Source organism: Mustela nivalis (genome assembly GCF_964662115.1).
Source record: "Mustela nivalis genome assembly, chromosome: 2".
NCBI classification, from domain to species: domain Eukaryota; kingdom Metazoa; phylum Chordata; class Mammalia; order Carnivora; family Mustelidae; genus Mustela; species Mustela nivalis.
In genome coordinates this window covers 97,503,384-97,523,480 of record NC_139021.1, presented here as the reverse complement: position 1 = coordinate 97,523,480, position 20,097 = coordinate 97,503,384, and the positions used below count along the sequence as shown (strand labels likewise).

Below are 20,097 nucleotides of genomic sequence, written 5' to 3'. Positions count from 1 at the left end.
CCAACTTAGCAACCCTCTCCCCTCTTCTAATTAGCTGCTTTTACTGAAAATCGGACAAATGAACTTGTAACACAGAAATAAACAGAATTGGAAATAATCAATGAAACTAAAAGGCAGCCTATGGAATGGGAGGAGATACTTGCAAATGACACATCTGATAAAGAGTTAATGTCCAAGACTATAAAGAACTTATCAAACTCAACACCCCCCCCAAAAAAATCCAATTAAGAAATGAAATGGGCAGAAGAGATGAATAGTCATTTTTCCAAAGAAGACATCCAGAGGGCCAACAGACACATGAAAAGATGGCCAACATCATTCATCATCAGGCAAATGCAAATCAAAAAATCACCTCACAGCTGTCAGATGGGAGAAAATTACTAACACAAGAAACAGCAGGTATTGGCGAGGTTGTGGAAAAAGGGGAAACTTACACTGCTGGTGGGAATGCAAGCTGGTGCAGCCACTCTGGAAAACAGCATGGAGGTTCCTCAGAAAGTTAAAAATATAACTATCCTATGATCCAGCAATTGTACTAGTGGTTATTTCAACAAATAATACAAAATTACAGATTCAAAGGGGTACATGTACCCCAATGTTTACAGCCACATATCAACAAAGCCAAACTGTGGAAAGAGCCCAAGTGCCCATAAACTGATGAATGGATAAAGGTGCGGTGTATGTATACAATGCAATATTACTCAGCCATCAAAAAATGAAATCTTGCCCTTTGCAATGAGGTGGATGGAGCTAGAGTGTATTATGCTAAGCGAAATAAGTCAGAGAAAGAAAAATGCCATATGATTTCAGTCATATGTAGAATTTAGGAAACAGAACAGAGGAAGATATGGGAAAAAGAAAAAAATGAGAGAGGGGGGAAGCAAACCATAAGGGATCCCTTTAAAAAAAAAAAAAAGTTTTATTTATTTATTTGACACAGAGAGAGAGTGAGTAAGAAACTACAAGGCAGAGAGAAAGGGAGAAGCAGGTTTCCTGCTAAGCCGGGAGCCCAATGTGGGGCTCCATCCCAGGACCCTGGGATCATCACCAGAGGCAAGGGCAGACCCTTAACAACTGAGCCACCCAGGCACCGTAAGAGACTCTTGAGGATAGAGGACGGACTGGGGGTTGACAGAGGGAGGTGGGTGGGGGAGGGGCTCAGTGGGTGATGGGCATTAAGGAGGGCACTTGTGATGAGCACTGGGGGTTACGGGTAAGTGATGAACCCCTCAATTCTACTCCTGTCAAAATAAATGAATAAATAATAAAAAATATTTATTGATATGAAATCACCATTAAAAAAAAAAAAAGAAAGAAACAGATTTTGAGAGAAGATCTCTCCAATGAGTGTACAGAAGAAAAGGCCTATATTCTCTGTCCCACTCGATTCCTGAAAACCCTGGGACTCATCTACAGGGAGCGCGGCAACCAGTTTCTTCAGCCGTCTACAAGAGCAGAAAGTGGGTGCTCACCTCCAGATGTCACTCCCCTTAGAAAACAGGGAAGACTTGATGACTTCCGGCGCCATCCAGGCATAGGTGCCCGCAGCACTCATCTTGGTCGTCCTGTGCCATTCTCTCGCCAGCCCAAAATCTGTAATCTTCAACGTTTTATTGCAGAAGTCATCATGCTCTATCTTCTCAAGCAGCAAAACTAAAAAAAAATTAAAAATAAAAATAATCAAAGGTGGGCTATTTTCATATTGTTATAATTTTCTGGTCACACTGTTTCCTTGGTATTGAAGGCACAACCTTCAGCTCAGTCAGCAGCGTAAATGAGAACGGGCTTGTGTTCTGCCATCTTGGCTTATATTATCTGTGCCATAACCTTTACTGGGTCACTGGTGCCTGCGGCTACAAGTTAAAAAAAAAAAAAATCAACATGGCTCAGCACTCTATGAATGCTTCTCTTGATGAGAAAGTAAATGATTTCTAGGGGCAAAGAACATTACTGAGGCATCACGGATAGGGTCAGAAGTCTGTGAGAGTTTCCCTGGTAAGAATACATTGTTTTCTTCCTAGAAGTTAGATCCTGATTTAAAGGCAGAGCCCTTTCGTTTTCTTTTTTTCATTACATTCAGTTAGTTGGCATATAGTACCTCATCAGTTCTTGTTAGCTGTGTGTGACACCCAGTGCAGAGCCTTTTCTTTTCTTTTTTTTTTTTTATTTTATTCATTTATTTGACAGAGAGAGAGATCACAAGTAGGCAGAGAGGCAGGCAGAGAGAGATCAGGGAGAAGCAGGCTCCCTGCTGAGCAGAGAGCCTGATGTGGGACTCGATCCCAGGACCTGAGATAATGACCTGAGCCGAAGGCAGCGGCTTAACCCACTGAGCCACCCAGGCGCCCTGCAGAGCCTTTTCTACCGAAGGTATTCAAGAGTATCATAGGCAAATGACTCGTCACCATAAATTATTATTAAATAGGATCTTAGAGTAAACTTGCAAAATGCTTAGAGATTTTTAACTCATAAAGTATTTTATGAGCTAGGATTGCTTTACTAAAGCTCGAAAAATAGCAGGAAGTAGAAACTTTAGAGAAATGTCATCGAACACTAGTTTTCCTCGCCCCCCAGCCTCCTGACAAAATACAGACCCCTCGAGAGTCACTTCTGGTAGCACAACTCCCACTACAGTCCCCGTCAACGTCACCTCTGACTTCTCCACCAGACTGTTAGCTCTGAGAGAGTGAGTGTATGAGAAAGAGACAGAGAGACAGAGAGAGGAAGCCGGTATGAATGGGAGAGCAATCCATACCGGACTGGGACAGACATGTTCAATTCTCATTCGTCGTCCCCTGTCCACTCCGTGTCTCATCTTATTCAGAGCAGGAGCTGAATGCTCTCAAACGAACACAACATGCACATTCTTTTTTTTTTTTTTAAGATTTTATTTATTTATTTGACAGACAGAGATCACAAGTAGGCAGAGAGGCAGAGAAAGAAGGGGAAGCAGGCTCCCTGCTGAGCAGAGAGCCCGATGTGGGAATCCATCCCAAGACCCTGGGATCATGACCAGAGCTGAAGGCAGAGGCTTTAACCCACTGAGCCACCCAGGCGCCCAACACGCGCATTCTTATACTTGCCCTGTGCTCATGCTAGCCCCACCTAATACAAATGACAACTAATATAATAAAAGAGTTGCTAACAAGTGCAGAGTTTTCCTCTATGCCTTGCACACATCCATGATTTCATTCAATCATCATAAAAATCCCAAGGGATGGGCCTTCATTATCTGAAGACAATCAGTACCAAAAAAATAAAGCCACAGAATGAATCCACTAAAACAGTAATCCAAATTTCATTGTAAACAAGGCAAACGGGGTATTGTTATTCAGGTTTTATCTTGAAAAATAAAATGAAAATAAGTCTTTTTCATCATTTGGTTTTTTAAAGAAAGGATGTTTATGTCATTGCTGTAACCATGTGCTAACTCTTGGAAGGATAAAAACAAAACACGCAGGGGATGTCCTGTAGAATAAATTATCCAAACAAAACTGAAGCAAGGCATAAGACATTCTCCTTTTTTGATTTTTGGAACATGATCCTAAAGAGGACCATTTTCCCAGATGTTAGTTATAAGAATAACGAGCATTTTCCAAGTACATTCATTCTGTGTGTCCAAATGCACTTATAGCTACTTCAACCATGAAATCCACACCACAGTACAATAGGTATTTACTATTTACTATTCTGTGCTTCACAGATAAGGGAGCCGAGACACAGGTGTTGCCTAAGTGTCCAAGGTCCCGGCTGAGGAGCAGCGATGCTCTTGAAGCAGTCTGACCCCAGAGACACACACTCCTAACCAAGGCGGCATTGCTCGGAGGGTGGCTTTTATCAGGTGCTCAGGAGAGCTTTCTGTATACGTTGGAAATCTCTCTCCATTCAGGTGCCTGTTCTGTTCTTTTCTGATTTCCTATCATTGCAAGATCACCACCTGATCCCCGTGGAGGGACTGTGGGGTGGTGAGGAAGGACGTGCACTGCTCGGCCACACTGCTGGGTTCAGATCCCTGCTTGTTTCTTTGCCTGTCGCGGGGATCTTGATAGCAAGGTTGTAGGGAGCAAGAGATGAATATGTAACAGTGTTTGAAAGAGGGTTTTGTGACGAGCACACACGCATGCGCACACACGCACACACCCCCTTTATCAATACGTTTGAAAGTGTTTTTAGGAATACGTCTTTCCAAATCACTTTCATGGACCTCAGGGAATCCTCTTATCTTTCCCAAGACTTGAAATTTCACTCTGCAATGGATTCGTATTGTGTTTGCTTCATATCGTCAAATATTTATACTATTAAATGGTCATAAAAGTCGAAGAGTTAATGAAACTGGAGAGAGCAAACACTAGATTTCAACAGGAGGAGGTATTTGAGTGGGTACTGGCACAGGGAGCCAACACTGAATGATTCCTGCTGTCCTGTAACATTTCTTTCCCCAACTGACCTTCTAACTGTGGGATTTAGAGAGCAAGGCCCCCCCGCTCTACTTTTATGTCCGTTATGTAGATGACAGTTCAGCTTTAAGATGGTTTATGTGCCTGTCCATGGTTACACAGTTGGAAAGCAGCAAGGCCAAAATTCTACTGTTTTTCCTGCTTGTAATCTCAACACTATACTATAAATAGAAGGATGGAGGGGGCTGGTGGGGAGACTCACTTCCATTTGGAACAGCCTCTTATGCTTTTTGTGCATCTATACTGTACCTAGTCTCAAGGCCCAGCTGCCTTGGGAAAACCTTGTGGGGAAGCCTACAAAATAGTGACTGTTTCATCTTCCCAGTCAGCTATCACCCACGTATTATGTTGTTTTGTCCGTTATCTTTTTGTATGAGACTTATTGCCCTAAATCATATATGAAACTACCTAATCCTAGGAACTGCATTTTACAGATTTCCCCTGTGTCCCTCTACACTGACTGCTCCACGGAAGCGTGGACAATAGTGATAATTATCACCAGCGTCACACGCAGAACACCACCTCCCACTCACCGGTCCTCTTCTACGGTAGTCGTTTCACACACTGGACATCGCATTTCACCCTCGCACAGTTCAACGAGGTGGGAATCGTCATCTCCAGCTTACAGCCTGGATACGTGATCCAAAGCACGCGGCTACCACTCAGAGCCAGATTCCAGACCCGGCGGCAGACGGCTTCCCCAGCCTTCCGCAAAACTGATAACGCTGCTGGTTGTAGGAAGGGGGCAAAAGGACCCGGTATTTCATTTTGCAGATTGCTTAAAAGATTAATTTTGAACTTCCCTTCCTTCCACATCAGCTTAGGGCATATTTCTTTCTCAGTCCTTACTCTTATATCAAGAAAAGCAAAATATCTAGTCCCTGAAAATCCTAAGTACTTAAGCCACAGAAACAAACAAAAAAATCAAATAAGCTACTTCATCGGTGTAACATTTTCCCACTTATAACACTGCTAATTTCACTTCTAAACAAGTTATTTTTACCACCAAAAAGAACCCCAAATCAATGATCAACCTTTGTTTTCCAAGACATTTTCACGTGTGTCCTTCACTCTTACAAACATCCACCTCAGGAGCCTTGAGGAAGCACTGATTAAAACAGGCATGAAAATCTGACTGTCCCTCCCCAGGGCCCAGGAAGGCCTGGCAGCCCTTGAGAAGCAAAGCCCAAGAATGTCCCCAGATAAGTGAAAACAGAAATAAAAGTGAGAACTAACAACAAAACATTTAAAACTGATCACTTTCTAAATAAATGTCAGGGCACAACGTGCTATGAACAGCCTTTGCATCGATGGTTTCCGAGCGTCCCTCCCCCACGCCCACCCCAGTCCAGATTTCCACGGGAGCTAAGTGCCTCCACACTTTGCACGGAAAACAAGTTAAAATAACACTGTGATTGCCAAGCGTTTAGAGTTCCATGAAAGGCCCATTGTTTCAGATTCTATTTCAGAGGTGTTCGGCAGAATTCCTGAAATTCCTTATCTTTTGGGCAAAGTGACCGAAACCAAAAATAGCCAGAGTCCCGACAGGTAGCTTCAGGCACCTGGCCAGGTTTCAGCCTGGGGACTCCGGGTTGGCAGCCAACTTCCGCTTCCTGCCGTGCCCCAGGAAGGGCCCCAGCACACCGGCCCGCCACCAGAAGGTATAATGTACAGACCAGGCACATAAACTCTTTTGGCCACAGAAATGGTAAAATTCTTGTGGGTAACCTAGCGACGGGTGTTGGAGCCCCCTTTTGTGAGACTTCAGTGAAGATTTTTGACCCTTGTTAGCCCTGTTCTCGAACAATCAGCCTTTACAACCTTGTACTTACTCTACTTATTCAACCATGAGGCACGTGGTTTCTCTGGCTCCTTTGAAGTTCCACACTGCTATTTTCAGAATTGTAGCATATAATGTATATATATATTTTAAAAGCAATTACACTGTATCCGTTCTATTTTCTCAACATTTATGGGATTGCTGTGTCCAAATTCCATGTGAGGCAAATGGGTTAGTTTCAATTAATCTTTAACTAAGAATATATTATATTTAAAAAAAAAAAGGAGTAAGGAAGCAAATGGGTTTGAAGAAAAGCAAAATGTGGAAGAATATAGTATTAATGAAGATAATTTTCTCAGCCAAAGGAAGGTTGCTCTGAGAATTTCAAGTCTGAAAACGAACACCTGCGGAGGATAAGCACTAGGTCCGCACCCCCACATTTGGCATCATTACTTCCCATCTGTCCTTCACTGGCACCACCTTGTCTCCCCCAACCTGCACTCTATTCGCTCTCTCCAGTCTATGGAGGCAAACGCAAGCTTTCTCCCTGGCCTTCAAGCCCCTTCTGGACCTCATTGGAAATGACCTCTCCAGATGCTGCATCCTCTACGATGAAGCCTGCATCTTGACAATTCTGTGTATTGCTGGCCACCTCTAGAAAACACAACATTGTATCCCGGCGCTGGCTGCATAGAACCCTCTCCCCTCCCACCTTCCACGGAAACCACACCGGGGAAGCACCCCACTTCCTGCACGCATCAGGGCACTGGCACCACCTTCCCACTGCCGTGCTAACCACGAGACCACTTCAAGTCCCTTAGCCTGTGGAATCTCCAATTACCCTTCTCTTTAAAAAAAAAAAAGTGGGGGGGCAACTTCCTCACTCTCCTCCTGGTCCAGTATTCCAGGAGTCAATAAATACCTTCTCCCCTTTGGTACCTTCCCGCATGACCACAGCTAGAAGTTCCCATTTTTAATGCCCTGAAGTTCTATCATCATGTCTCACCCTACCTGTTCCTCTCATCTGATTAAATTATAAGCAACTGGAGGAAAGAATCCGCACCCAATGAATGTTATGTATTGATTTACCGATGCTACACACAAGCCGTTCCTATCTGTTAAGTGAAGGGGTACATAGATAGTATATGGGGGGAAACGGAGAATGAAGAAGATGAGTTACCAGTTTTCTCACATGAAGTCAGCTGCTAGGACAGAAAACCAACTCGCCTCTGCACTCCCGAAACAGTATTAGGAAACACAGACCGGTTCAAGGAGAAATACAACAGAATAGTTTTGAATTCCCATCCGTCTGCAGCATTCGACCTCGTTGATCATTCTTCCCCGAAACACGTTCTTCCCTGACCTCCAGAGCATCCATGGCTCCCTGGGGCTCCCTTTCTCTTCTAACCACTCCTTTTTCGGATTCCTCCTCTCTCCCTGATCTCTAGTTACTGCAGACCGCCAAGACTAGGGCTGTGGACCTCTGGTCTTTCTATCTACCCACTCCCCAGCTAATTTCAGCCCACCTCAGGGCTTTAAATACCATCCGGACACAGATGACTCCCAGATTCACCTCCGCCCTGGTCTCCCTTCCACCTCTTGTCCACGCTGCAGCCAGCACATTCTGCTAGAGAGCAAGGCAGATCCCAGTCCTCAGTACGAAGCTCTCCATGGTCACGGTAAAGTCAAAGGTCTTGCAAGACCTGCCCAACCTGACCCCCCACCTGCTCCTGTCCTACTGTTCTCCTTCAGTCCTCTCCTGCCACACTGGCCTCCTGCTTTGGAGATTTTGCAGCTGATGATGAGGTTTTCCTGGTCAGCCACCTTTTCTGGAAGGCCACCCCTACCCATCTCACTTAAAACCTCAACCGCTCACCTCAACAGACTCACCTCTTCAATCCTACTCTTTCAGTTTTCCTACTAAAGCACTTCCCCACTCTCCAACATGCTACATCTCTTACTACTTCTAGGTAGTAACATCTGTGCTGCTTACTGGAACCTAACTTCTGGGAGTGGAGGAAAGCATTTCTGCTTTGCTCACGACCGAACATCAGGAGCCCCGGAGGGTTCCTGGCCCGTTGTACACGTCCATAAACAGCTGCTGCGTGAATGAATGAGTTGGCTTCCTGAATACAAGAAGACAGACTTCTCTGAAGAAAATAGAGATGTGACTGCCTAATATAGAGCTTCATCTTGCTCTTGCGCCAGAAAGAAAAGCCACCGTACAAACCATTTTATGGACATATACCACACTCAGTTTTAACAAGAAACCTTTTTACATTTCATTGTGTGTGCAAATCTAGTTCAATATTTGGGTCCCCTCAGTATTTTCACCAAGTAGGTGCAAAGCAAACTGAGGGAGGAAGTCTTCGACAGTATCCTATGCTAGTATATTGGTGAACAGAAAGTCATATACCTGATATTATGTGATTCAACATTTGCAGAAAACCTGAAACTAAATAAACTCCTTCATATCGCCTTGAGCCAGTAATGACTCAAACATTCCTGTATGCAATCAAGATACTTCCCCACATGGCGTGTGATTTGGTCTTTTTCCAATAGCTTGGAAAAGCAACTGGTAATGAAACCCGGTAGTGAAACAGTTACAATAGCAACATAGTACTTCATGCCTCCTCCTTGACCCTCAACTTATCAACCCAAGTTACCAGCGGACCTGCCAAAGAGCACAGATGGCAGCACTCCTACAGAGAACAAAGCTGCAGACTGTTTCCTCATACTGCTGGCTGGCCCCAGTCAAGCAAATTAGCCACATCAAAAAGACCCTCGCCCCTGTGCAAGATGAACAAATAAGTGATTACCCGGCACTATATATTGCTGAATGACTAATAATAATGTTCTTAAGATGATAGAGAGTTGTAGAAAACTGTTAAGTATCGATGACTTCTCACACACACAAATGAGGTAAAGCACTCAAAGTGTTCCTAAACAATATATAAAAATGAGCATAGTCACCAACTTCCACTGAGATTGTGTCTTACAGTTTTCTAAATACTTTAACATAGGCCAGGTGTTGGCAAACTACATCCCATGGGCCAAATCCTATGCCTATTTTTGTAAATAAAGTTTTATTGGAACACGGTCACATTCATTTTCACATACCGTCTGTAGATGCTTTGGGCTACAACAGCAGACTTGACCAGTTGCAAGAGAGACCTTATGGTCCACAGAGTCAAAAATATTTATTATCTGGATCTTCATAGGGAACATGTGCCAACCCCGGCAATACTCTGTCTCACCTTATCCTCACATCACCTTCAGGAAGTCAGGGCTGTGAACCCACAGCTGCTTAAGCTGTGGGGTCAGAGGGCAAACCTCAGGCACCACAATGTCACTATTCGTCACCCAATGTCAAAGGAACAAATGCTTAAAGAGATTCCCTTCCCCAGAGACACAAGCCCAGAAAAAGCTACCCATAGTCTCACCTGGTGCCTTCTATGACCAACTGTGCAATTTCATCAGACCCTTAACCAGATATGAGATGCAGTCTGGGTTCATGGAAGGATTTATATAGATCAACCCAGAGAACCCTCAGAAGGAACCCAAAATCTGGTCCTTTGAATAGCAGTTTCCAAACTTGGCTCTGCTTTTAAGGCATCCAGAAGATTTCTAAATATATAAATGTTGTTGAGGCATCTGAGTGGCTCTGTAAGTATCTGCTTTCAGCTCGGGTCACAATTCTACGGTCCTGGGATCAAGCCCTGCATCCGGCTCCCTGCTAACGGGAAGCCTGCTTCTCCCTCTCCCACTCCCCCTGCTTGCGTTCCCTCTCTCATTGTGTCTCTCTCTGCCAAATAAATAAATAAAAATCTTAAAATATATATATAAACATATATATATATAAACCAATATATATATATTGCTTCATCAAAAGCTCAGATGGATTAATGGAGGGATAGGGTTAGATCTGTGTTAAAGCAAGTTGATAAAACACAAATGGTAGAATCTAGATGGTAAGGATGTAAGAGCTCACTTCAAGCTCCTTCAATTTCATATTTCAATATTTTATAAATAAAATATCGGGGGGGAATTCATTGTTTGTTCCCAACCAAGGTCAACTAAATCAGAACATCCAAAAGTGAGACAAAGAGTTTTATTTTTTAAAAGCTCACGAGGAGCTTCTGATCCTAGTGTAGGAACAACTCTTCCAGAGTCCCATTCTTTCCCAACAGAACTGATCACCTCACCTTGGTGGGGAGGGTCTCAAAGTAGGGACCCTTGGGCAACCCTAAGGTAGCAACAGATTAAATATAGAAGCAGATATGAACATCCATTGGTCTTCTATTAAGTCTGGCATCAAAGTGAGCTTCGAAAGTATAAAGCAGTGCCACTCTCCTTTCTAAATTTCTTTGGGAAAATAAGACTTTTCTTCCATTAAAAATGCTATGCTAACATGTCATGGGTCTGTTATTTTTATATTATTAAGCATTTTTAAATGTATCATGTTAAGTTTCTAACTCGGTAAACACCAGCAGCTATCACGCACGTAAACAAGAGTTCCTTGCGGGCCTGATAACAAACACTGGAGAACTGCTCATCTGGGCGACAGGTGGAGAAGATAATGCTGAGGCTCCAGGATTAGAGGTTCTGGATTCAGCTCTCTGACGAGGGAGCTTCACAGAGGCAATCAAACCCCGGCTTCATTCTCTCTGCCTGTAAAATGGGAATAAAATACCAACCTCGAAAGTTGCTGTGAAGAATAAGTGCGGATCGAGGCTGGGCAGCACCCAGTGCCTGGTAAGCTCGAGATACTCGCGAGCCTGTGCCTGAGACCATCCCTACAGTAAGGCAGCCGAGGTGAAGCAGTGTTTGGAAAAGAAAAATTCTTAAAAATGACGAAATTCGCACTGAATTGGAAGCCCCCCCATACAAATGTGTTTCAAGCGTCACGAAACCAGCACAGCTCTGCCGACCTGTCTGGGAACCCTTCCCCTGCCCCCCAACCCTCCTTTATGGGGGTGTTTCACCTTGTGGAAGGGCCTGAGGGCTGGGGAGGGTTTGGACTGAAAACCGTCAGCCTGGCCTGGTAAATCTCGTCACTGTTTTCTAACCCTCGTGAACCAGAGGGAGAAACTGCTCTAAACCAACTCACCAGATGCATATTGATTATAAAAATCTAGGTTCCAGTCGTAAATGATAAACAATTTACGTCAAACCAATGTCTAAGAATTTTCATGCTTACTGCCCTACTGATAACCTGTGATAGTACAGTCATAAAGCAAATTATCCCAAGCTTATATTTTTCTTTTCTGTAGAGGTGTTCATCTCCCAGCAGAGAGACCACTTTCCTCCCCAAAACCTCCCGTGGTTGGCTCTTGTTGTGGGCTCTCCGTGTTAGGATGGTGTTCCAGTCGCCCACCCACTCCCTGCTGGCTTCCCCGCCTGTTTCCTTAAAACCCATTGTCTCTCTTTCCTTCTAGCTGCACCCAACTACTCTTGGTTCCCTAAAAAAAGTCCTATGTTTTCATGCCAGTTTTCCCACAAATGCTTTTGATGGGTTGAGGCAGCATCAAACAGATGTTCCCTCCGGGACTCTGTCCATACCCCAGAGAGGAATTCAGCAGACAGCTTCAGAAATCAAGAAATTCGGGCTCAATGACGTTACACAACTTGTCCAAGGTCACACGTCGAGTACATGACAACACCAGTAATTGAACCCAGGTCTCAAGGACTTCCAAGGCAACATTCCTACAGGTGACTGCACTGTTTGGGAGAAGTTCAACACCTGCGACCTGCGTGCTGGTGTGAGAGGAGAAAGCAGGGCTCGCAGACACCTTCTGAAGTGGATGGAGGGGTCTTGCCCCTCCTCGTTCCTTCACGTGATTTGATACACTTGACGATGACTGCAGACGTGATCAAGCGTGTACAGGGATGACTGAGTTTGCATAATCCTGAACCAAATAAGGGACCCCCCGCCCTTATAACTAGGAAATAATGAGTGGTGGTCTAGTTTTTTTTTTAATATGTAAGTATGAAAATGGTAGGGGATGACGTGGGGACCGTTTGTCAATAGCTATTCTTCTAAAAATATATCCTTTAGCTTTTTTGTTTATAAGAAGCAGGTTAGCTTTTGCCATCACTGGGGTATCTGTGCTGACCTCCCAGTGCCCCCTGGAGTGGGAAGAGGCCTTGGCATGAAGCTACACATCTGCAGTAAAAGAACAGACGAGGGGGAAAGAAGACGTGTGTCTTTTAACTGATAAAAGTATAATTAATAGTTCCTCCAAATCACCTCAATGAGCTATTTAAGCACCTTATTTGGAGATTACATTTCCTATAATTTTCTCAAATAGTTCCTTTATTTACACTGTATTAATGAGAAATTTTTTTCAAAAAATTATATCCCTTTTGTAGTTTTAGTAAGAGCTCTAAACTTTATTTGCTACTATATGTAACTATGTCTATTTATCTACTGTAAATGCCATTGTAGATAATAATACATATAAGAATTATTCCCCCAGAAGGCTTAAAAAAAAAAAAGCAAGCTAAAAAGGTGCTTACTCATTGAAATAAAAAATATAAAAGTAAGTAGGGATCAAAATTTGTGGTTCAGGGGCACCTGGATGGCTCAGTGGGTTAAAACCTCTGACTTCAGCTCAGGTCATGATCCAAGGGTCCTGGGATCGAGCCCCGAGTCAGGCTCTCTGCTCAGTGGGGAGCCTGCTTCCTCCTCTCTCTCTGCCTGCCTCTCTGCCTACTTGTGATCTCTGTCTGTCACATAAATAAATAAAATCTTAAAAAAAAAAAATTTGTGGTTCAGTTTCTCCTGGAATGTTTATTTTTGCTAAAGCCACCACCACCAGTACAACACAGTAAGCAATATTAAAACAAAACAAAACAAAACAACAGAAAAAACACATTATGCCACACAATCTTCTTTCAATACTGAATTATGCCAGAAAAATACTAAAAAGACTAAATTCTAATAATTCAAACCAGCCTCAGTAAGTCACATATCATACTAGTTTATCTTCACTCCTCCTTGGTAACTTCCCTGAAAACCACTCCCTGTTCCTAGCACCCTGGGTGAAACCACTGCATTCTTTGAAGGGTGCCACCTCGACAGCCTTCACGTGGGCCAATTTCAAGTCCATCCTTCAGAGCAGCCAGAGGAATCTTGTAAACACAGCATCAGATCCCACCTGTCATCTGTACAGAACTCTCCCAGGCTCTGGACAGATGGCACCGAGAGTGGGACACCCGTAGGTCACGGCCAGAAGCCCCACAGTGACGACCTCTACTCCTCCCTCTGCTTCAGCCTCCCAGCTTCCCCTCCACTCCCCAGGAAGTGAGGGTCCTTACTCTCCACCCTCCCTTTGCCTGGATCTTCGCTCGACTTCTTCCTCCTCACCCACACCTCTGTGTCACTCTTCAGAGTGTCTTCTGTCCACCACCCAGTCTCACCGGCGTCCTCATCCTTGGCCTCACCACCATCTACCCCCACGATGCTTACTAGTATCTGACACTGCATGGCTACCGTCTAGCTTTCCCACGAGACTATGCCCGATGCCAACGGGGATGCAGTCATCTGGTTCGCTCCCGTGTCCCCAGGGTCCAGAAGTGGCTGGGGGGTGAGGGGAGGCTCAAGATATATTGGACAAATGCACAGTGATTTTTCTCTCTTCCCTGCATGCACAGAGAACCGGCCATGTTCACAGGAGCCCAGCGTTGTTTCATACTCCTCTCTCATTGTTGCACATAGACAGACTTAGCACAGTGTTTTCTACACAATTTGCATCCAGGGAGTGCCAGGGCCTAGCATTTAAGCAAAATGATGCTTAAATCTTGGTCATTTGGTTCAACTTTCAATCTCTTACTGTTAGAAAAGGAACAAAGTTGTTTGTACCATCAAAACACAGCTCTTACTTCAACATAAACACTGTCTCCCATATACGATAAAACTTAAAAGAAGACCAAAGAGAAAAGAGGAAAGAAAACATGTCAAGAACCATATTTTCCTAGGACAAACTTAAACATTTGTTTTAAACAGTAATTTCAACTAACGTGGCTCCAGGTCGTTTTACACTGGCTCTTTGTGGACTCCAGAATGAAGATAAAATTCAATATTGATTTTTAAAACCTTGTTTACATTATCATTAACTCACTACCACCATTAGCAAATAACCAATAAATTCAAACAAAACACACTGTAATAGGGTTTCTGCTGTCCTCAAAAGTCTGAACAAGAAGTCATGGTTTCATGTACCACAAGAGAAGTCCCAAAGTGTCCACATTTATTCACTGAATTAACACCAGAGAGAAAGGATAAGGCACTGTGCTGGGCACTGTGATGTGCACATTTTAGTCCCTATGCAAAATGTGCCTGTTATAGTCATTAAAAACTATAGTAATGGTCATATTTTAACAAATATTTGGCTAGGCTAGTGACCAAGCCCATTATGTCTTTTTCAAAGTGCACAAATTTAAAGCAAAGGCGACCTTGCCTGACAATTATAGAAATTAAAATGCTCCAGGAAGTTCGGCAATTTCTTCTGAGCGTGGAAAGCATTCCAAAAAACTAAGTTGCGGCAAATAACCACCTCCAAATGACATACTACCATCTCTGTTCTGCTGTTCAAGTCTCCTGCTGTCGATAAAAACCATTTAATCATGTTCTTATTCCAGGGTCATGATATTTCTTTTTTCCCATTTAATAGTATTAATACTTTGAAAGTTCTTAATTCATATAAAAAGATTATGATTGGAACATGGATTAATCAACCCGTCAATGTGTTTAGGAACATTAGCAAACATGCCAATGGGACAGATCATAGGGACCTCACGCATTATCAAAATGCAACAAAACCAACTAAAAGTAATGAAAAAAATAATCGTTACAGGCCCTTTTGCTCTTTTGGCCTAAGGATCAGTCTAACCCTAACCGTTTGCCTGTGTTGGTAATGTGATGTCCTGTAACAGAATCAGTCTGCAGAAACCAGGTCCTATGTATATCACAGAACGGCCACAAATGCCAAGACTGCCCAAGCAATGATGCTCTTTTTTGCTGTCCTTAAAATAACCTGGTTTTGCAGAATATAACCAGCAGAGAAGGGCTTGCAGGACATCACTGGCGAGAGAGCTTACAGGACCCACAGACAGGGCACACAGGCCTTGCTCGGTGGTAGCAAGTTAAACACATCGTTCACTGAAAGCACATTTTAGGAAATAAGCACCAGCTGTAGGGTCTGAAGCAGTGACAAAAATAAGTATATTGAAAACTGCGCTATGTCTTTATCATCCCACGAACCCAAAGTAAACAACTCTGGAGTCCTTTATATGTCCTCTGCTGGAACTCTAAGAACACAAGCTACTACTGCCGCTCTCTAACTACTGCCACTCTCTCACTGCCATATCTTGTTTGAATCTGCTTCTGACACTTGACCAGTTGTCATCTAAATTATAAGGTTATAATTTATACTGGGGGTTAGCAGGAGGCATAAAATAAAATCCACAGCAAGTATCCAACGCTTACATGTAGTTACCAACACTTAAGTAATCTGATTCCCATAACAAAAGTGCCACCTTCATCATTTTCAAGTTAACTTTCCGAGCGGAAGAATTTCGAATAGGAAAAAGAATGTACACAAACATGAAACAAATACATCATTTCTTCTTGTCACTCTTCTTCCTGCAGACTTGGGGAAGGACAGTGTTTCCCTTTGGGTTAGCGCCTGTCCTAGCAGGTTTTACCAGGTTGAAAGACATGTGGCTGTGGTAGGCCAATGCCAGTTCTGGCTGCATTTTTAATCTTTCATGCGATTTCATCCCATCCTAAGACGACGTACGAGGTGATCTTCAATGTTCAAGAACCAACTTTAAATGAGGATCCCATTAGGTCTTTTATAAAGTGGTGAAATTTAATAGGATTTGGGTTTAGCTCATTTGTCAGTTCTCTATTGACAGCTAGAAAATCCACCCTGGCTTATAAACAAAGTAAACGATACAGACCAGGTCTTCAAGAGTTCAAGTACTTGTGCAAGGACCCCACGCGTGTCTAAGCTTACATGTGCATGCTGGCCCAATCGGCTGCTTCTTGCCTGGAGACGATCCACCAACACCCAAGCCACCAAACGAAGGATAAAAGCACACTTCGTGGGCAGAGATGTCTGAGTGAAAAGTCTTTGGAAATGTCAGGGGACATAAAGCCATATTTAAAGTGGTAAAGAGCAACCTCAATTCAGCACCTGTAAAGCTGAAGGAAAGGAGGAGTTTGATGAAGCAGAAAAGGAGGGTCATGGGTTGCTCACAATCTCAGGAAGGCTTCGGTTTGCAGTTGCACAAAACGACCCACTTATTGTACCTAAAGGCCAAAGAGCACCCTGAGGTTTAGAAGATCCAGGTACTTTACAACTGTGTAGTCAGCAAGCAAGTCTGATCTGCATTTTTTTTTTAAAGGCGCCCAAAAAGCAACAAAGCAAAGTCAAGGTAAGCGTCACCTGCCCTAAGGCAAGTAACCAAGGTCCAGCTGGACCTCCGGGCCCTGGAAAGCGGGCACAGAGGGTGCTGCAGGCTTGGGGAGGCTGACCCCCGCCTCCTTCCACCTGGCTCAAGGCCGGGAGGGGCCGGCGCAGGACTGGCACCGAGGAGGGCTTCGCTGGGCGAGGCTGCGTCCCCCCACCTCCACCCCCAGCCCCCACCCCCGGCCCACTTACTGTTGCTGGACTTGAGGTCCCGGTGCAGGATGGACACGACGGCCTCCTCGTGCAGGTAGAGCATGCCGCGGGCGATCTGCACCGCCCAGTTGACCAGCACGTGTGGGGGGATGCGGCGCGCGCGGCGCGGGCCTGGCGCGCGGGGGTCCGGGGCGGCGTTGGCGGCTGCCAGAGCGCGGTTGAGCGCTCCGCCGCGGGCGAACTCGAGCACCAGGCAGAGGTGCGGCTGCTGCAGGCACACGCCGCGCAGCTCGATGATGTTGGGGTGCCGCAGCATGGCGAAGAGCCGCGCCTCCCGCCGCACGCTCTCGGCCGCCGTCGCCGCGTCTTGCTCCGGGTCGCGGCGCGCCGCCTTCACCGCCACCTCCCGGCCCTGCCAGGTGGCGCGGTACACCTGCCCGAAGCCGCCGGCGCCGATGAGCTCTCGGAGTTCCAGCCGCTCGAAGTCGACGTGCGCGGGCGAGCCGGGCCGCGGCGGCGGCGGCGGGGGCGCGGGGAGGGCGGCCGGGCGGCACGGCGCCACGTAGTTGGCGGGGAAGATGCCGAGGCGCCGCTGCACCTGGCCGGCCCACCAGCCCTCGTCGCCCGACACGGCGGCGTCCTGCGACAGCACCTCCACCAGCTGCCCGCGCCGCAGGCTCAGCTCGTCCTCGCCGCGCGCCTCGTAGTCGTACAGCGCGGCCCACAGCCCCGCGCCCGCCGAGGCCGAGGCGGAGGCCGAGCCGCCGGAGGAGGCGGACGACGACGACGCGGAGCCGGCGGGGGCGCCCCGGGCCGGGGACACCGGCCTGTCAGCCGCGCCCTCGGCGCCCGGCAAGGCCATGGCGGGGCAGCCGGGAGGGCGACGGCGGCGCGGGCAGACGGGCTCAGCCTCCGGGGCGGCTGGGGGCGCGCATGGTCCGGCAAGGAGGGGGAGTCGGGGCTCGGGGACGCGGGGGTTCGCGAGCCCACCACCCGGAGGCCCCACCACCCGGAGGCCCCGGCCTCAGCCCGCGTTCCGCCTGGTCCGCCTCTGCTGCTGCAGCGGTCCCCGCGGCCGCGGGCGCTGTCGCACCATGGTGGCGCGCTGGGCCTGCGGCGGGCCTGCGGCTGTGGCTGGGCCTCGCCGCCTCCCGGGCCCGCCCCTCCGGCCGCCCCGCCCCGCCCCGCCCGGCCAGGACCCGCCCCGCTCGCCGGCCCGCCCCGCCCCCTCGGGGCCCGCCCAGACCCGTGGGTCCCCGCCTGCCGCCGCCGCGGCTCGCGGGCTGGGTGCGCCGCGCCCCTTCGGCCCGGGAGGCGGAACCGGCCGTGGCTGCACGAGGTTTTCGAGAAAAATCAAGCCAAGGGAAAGGCGGCGGGGAGCCCACGATCCTCTAAAATGCAGGGCCCCGTCGAAGAGGACTCGGTGCGCTGGGGCGGGACGCGAGGAAGTAGGTGGCCGTCCGGGGAGAGTCCCTGTGCACCCGGGACGGGCTACGGAACGCAGCGGAGCGCGTCTCCAGACCGGTGTGCGCGTCTGCGGGCGTTCGAACCCCGGCCGGCCGCGCGGAACTGACCGGACGACCCATCGCCCTGCCGTGAGCTGCAGGCGGTACAGGCCCGAGGCTCGTTCTCGTGGCGCATCACCTCGCGGTTGCCTTACTGCTCCCTCGAGTGGGGAGGGACCGCTTGTCCCCTGTGAAGCCGCAGGTGCAGGTGTAGGAGGCGTTGGCTACGACTGCGTGCTCGAGTCCTGAGCCGTCCGTATTCGCAGAAACGGCGAGGAGAGCGAGAGAGTCGGACCGCAGGGCTCCGGAGGCCCCGGCCCGCCCGCCGTTGGTTCACCGCGGCGCACCTGGCGCTGCGCGCAGGACTAGCTGTGGAAGGAACATTCCAGAGCAGGACCTCCACCCGTCTCGGTGCGCTCAGTGCGGGAACGGTGGCCTCCTAACAGGGATGGGAAGGGAAGCTTAGATGTCTGGGGGCACGGATCGTTTCAAGTCTAGCGATAAGGAAGAGCTTTGGTATTTTCTTGTATGCATGTGTTTTCTTCTCTGTCATTTTTTCCATTATTATTGTTATTTTTTAATCATCTTGGAGGGGTAGAAGCCCACCTCCTCTCCCTGCGTTGCTGAAAGGGCAGCAGTGCCCAGCCCAGACTCACGGAAACTCCCTTCTCCGCCTCCATGATCCCCGTTTTACCCCCATTATTTACAGGTTCTGCCCTGATCGTGGCAAGCCTGTACAGACGTGGAGCTCCGCTCTACGTTGATGAAGATGTGGGAAGAACCGCTCTAGGTGTCAGCACTTCTCATTTAACTAATGTTTATTGAGTCCATACCCTGTGTAAGACCCTATGCTAAGAACTGGAGGTTACAAAGCCCCTTTTTTAGAGAATGGTAAGAGAAAAGAAAAACTTCCACAGCAAAAGAATGAACCAACTTTCCTGGGGTCGAGGTGAAGCTTTTCATTTTGCCTGGGGTCACTGGGGAATTCCTTGTGGTGTGTCATTTGAGCTGAGTATGGCTAGGATTAATAGAAAAGAGGAAGAAGGGGCACCTGGCTGGCTCAGTGGGTTGAGCCCCTGCCTTGGGCTCAGGTCATGATCTCAGGGTCCTGGAATCGAACCTGCATCTGGCTCTCTGCTCAGCGGGAAGCCTGCTTCTCCCTCCTCTCTCTGCCTGCCTCTCTGCCTGCTTGTGATCTCTCTGTGTCAAATAAATAAATAAAATCTTTAAAAAAAAAAAAAAGAAGAAGAAGAAAGAGGAAGAATGTCATCCTAGGCATTGTGAGCAAACGCAAGATAGAACAAATAAATATCGGGCTCAGGGTACTGCTAGAGCCTGAGAGATCACCATGGCAAGCGATGAGACTAGAAAGAAGAAAGCCCAATTATAAAAATTCCAAAGAAATGAGAGTGCCCTGTAGCGAGCCAGAGTCTCCTGAAGTCTCACCACCAATGAACTAAGAACAGTGACTATTTGGGTTTTATGAGGAAAGAGCCTATTGTAGCACAATGAGAAACTCACTGCCTTTCCAGTTTACTTACAGTCCCTCAGATGATACTGTGACTGGCTGTGTGATCCCGAACATGTTGCTTTACTTCTCTATGGCTCAGTTTCCTCATCTGTAAAATGGGAATAATAAAAATAGTATGGGGGGGAATAGGGAAGTCTGAAGCAGGTAGTGGATGGAAAGGGTGCAAGGTGCTTAGCGCGTATTAAGTTCTCAA

General features: G+C 47.0%; 1 protein-coding gene across 2 annotated transcripts in view; it reads right to left on the bottom strand.

Annotated features, from left to right (window-relative positions):
• Positions 1-18,031, bottom strand: part of MAP3K21 (mitogen-activated protein kinase kinase kinase 21) — a 56,576-nt gene extending 38,545 nt beyond the window's left edge. For both annotated transcript variants that reach the window (XM_082718942.1, XM_082718943.1), the window contains exons 1-2: positions 16,908-18,031; positions 1,473-1,653 (exon numbers count right to left, since the gene is read on the bottom strand). In XM_082718942.1, the coding sequence (XP_082575068.1) occupies positions 1,473-1,653; positions 16,908-17,730 (1,004 nt within the window). In that variant the 5' untranslated portion in view covers positions 17,731-18,031. The remainder of the gene's footprint in view (positions 1-1,472; positions 1,654-16,907) is intronic.
• Between the last annotated feature and the right edge of the window lie 2,066 nt (positions 18,032-20,097).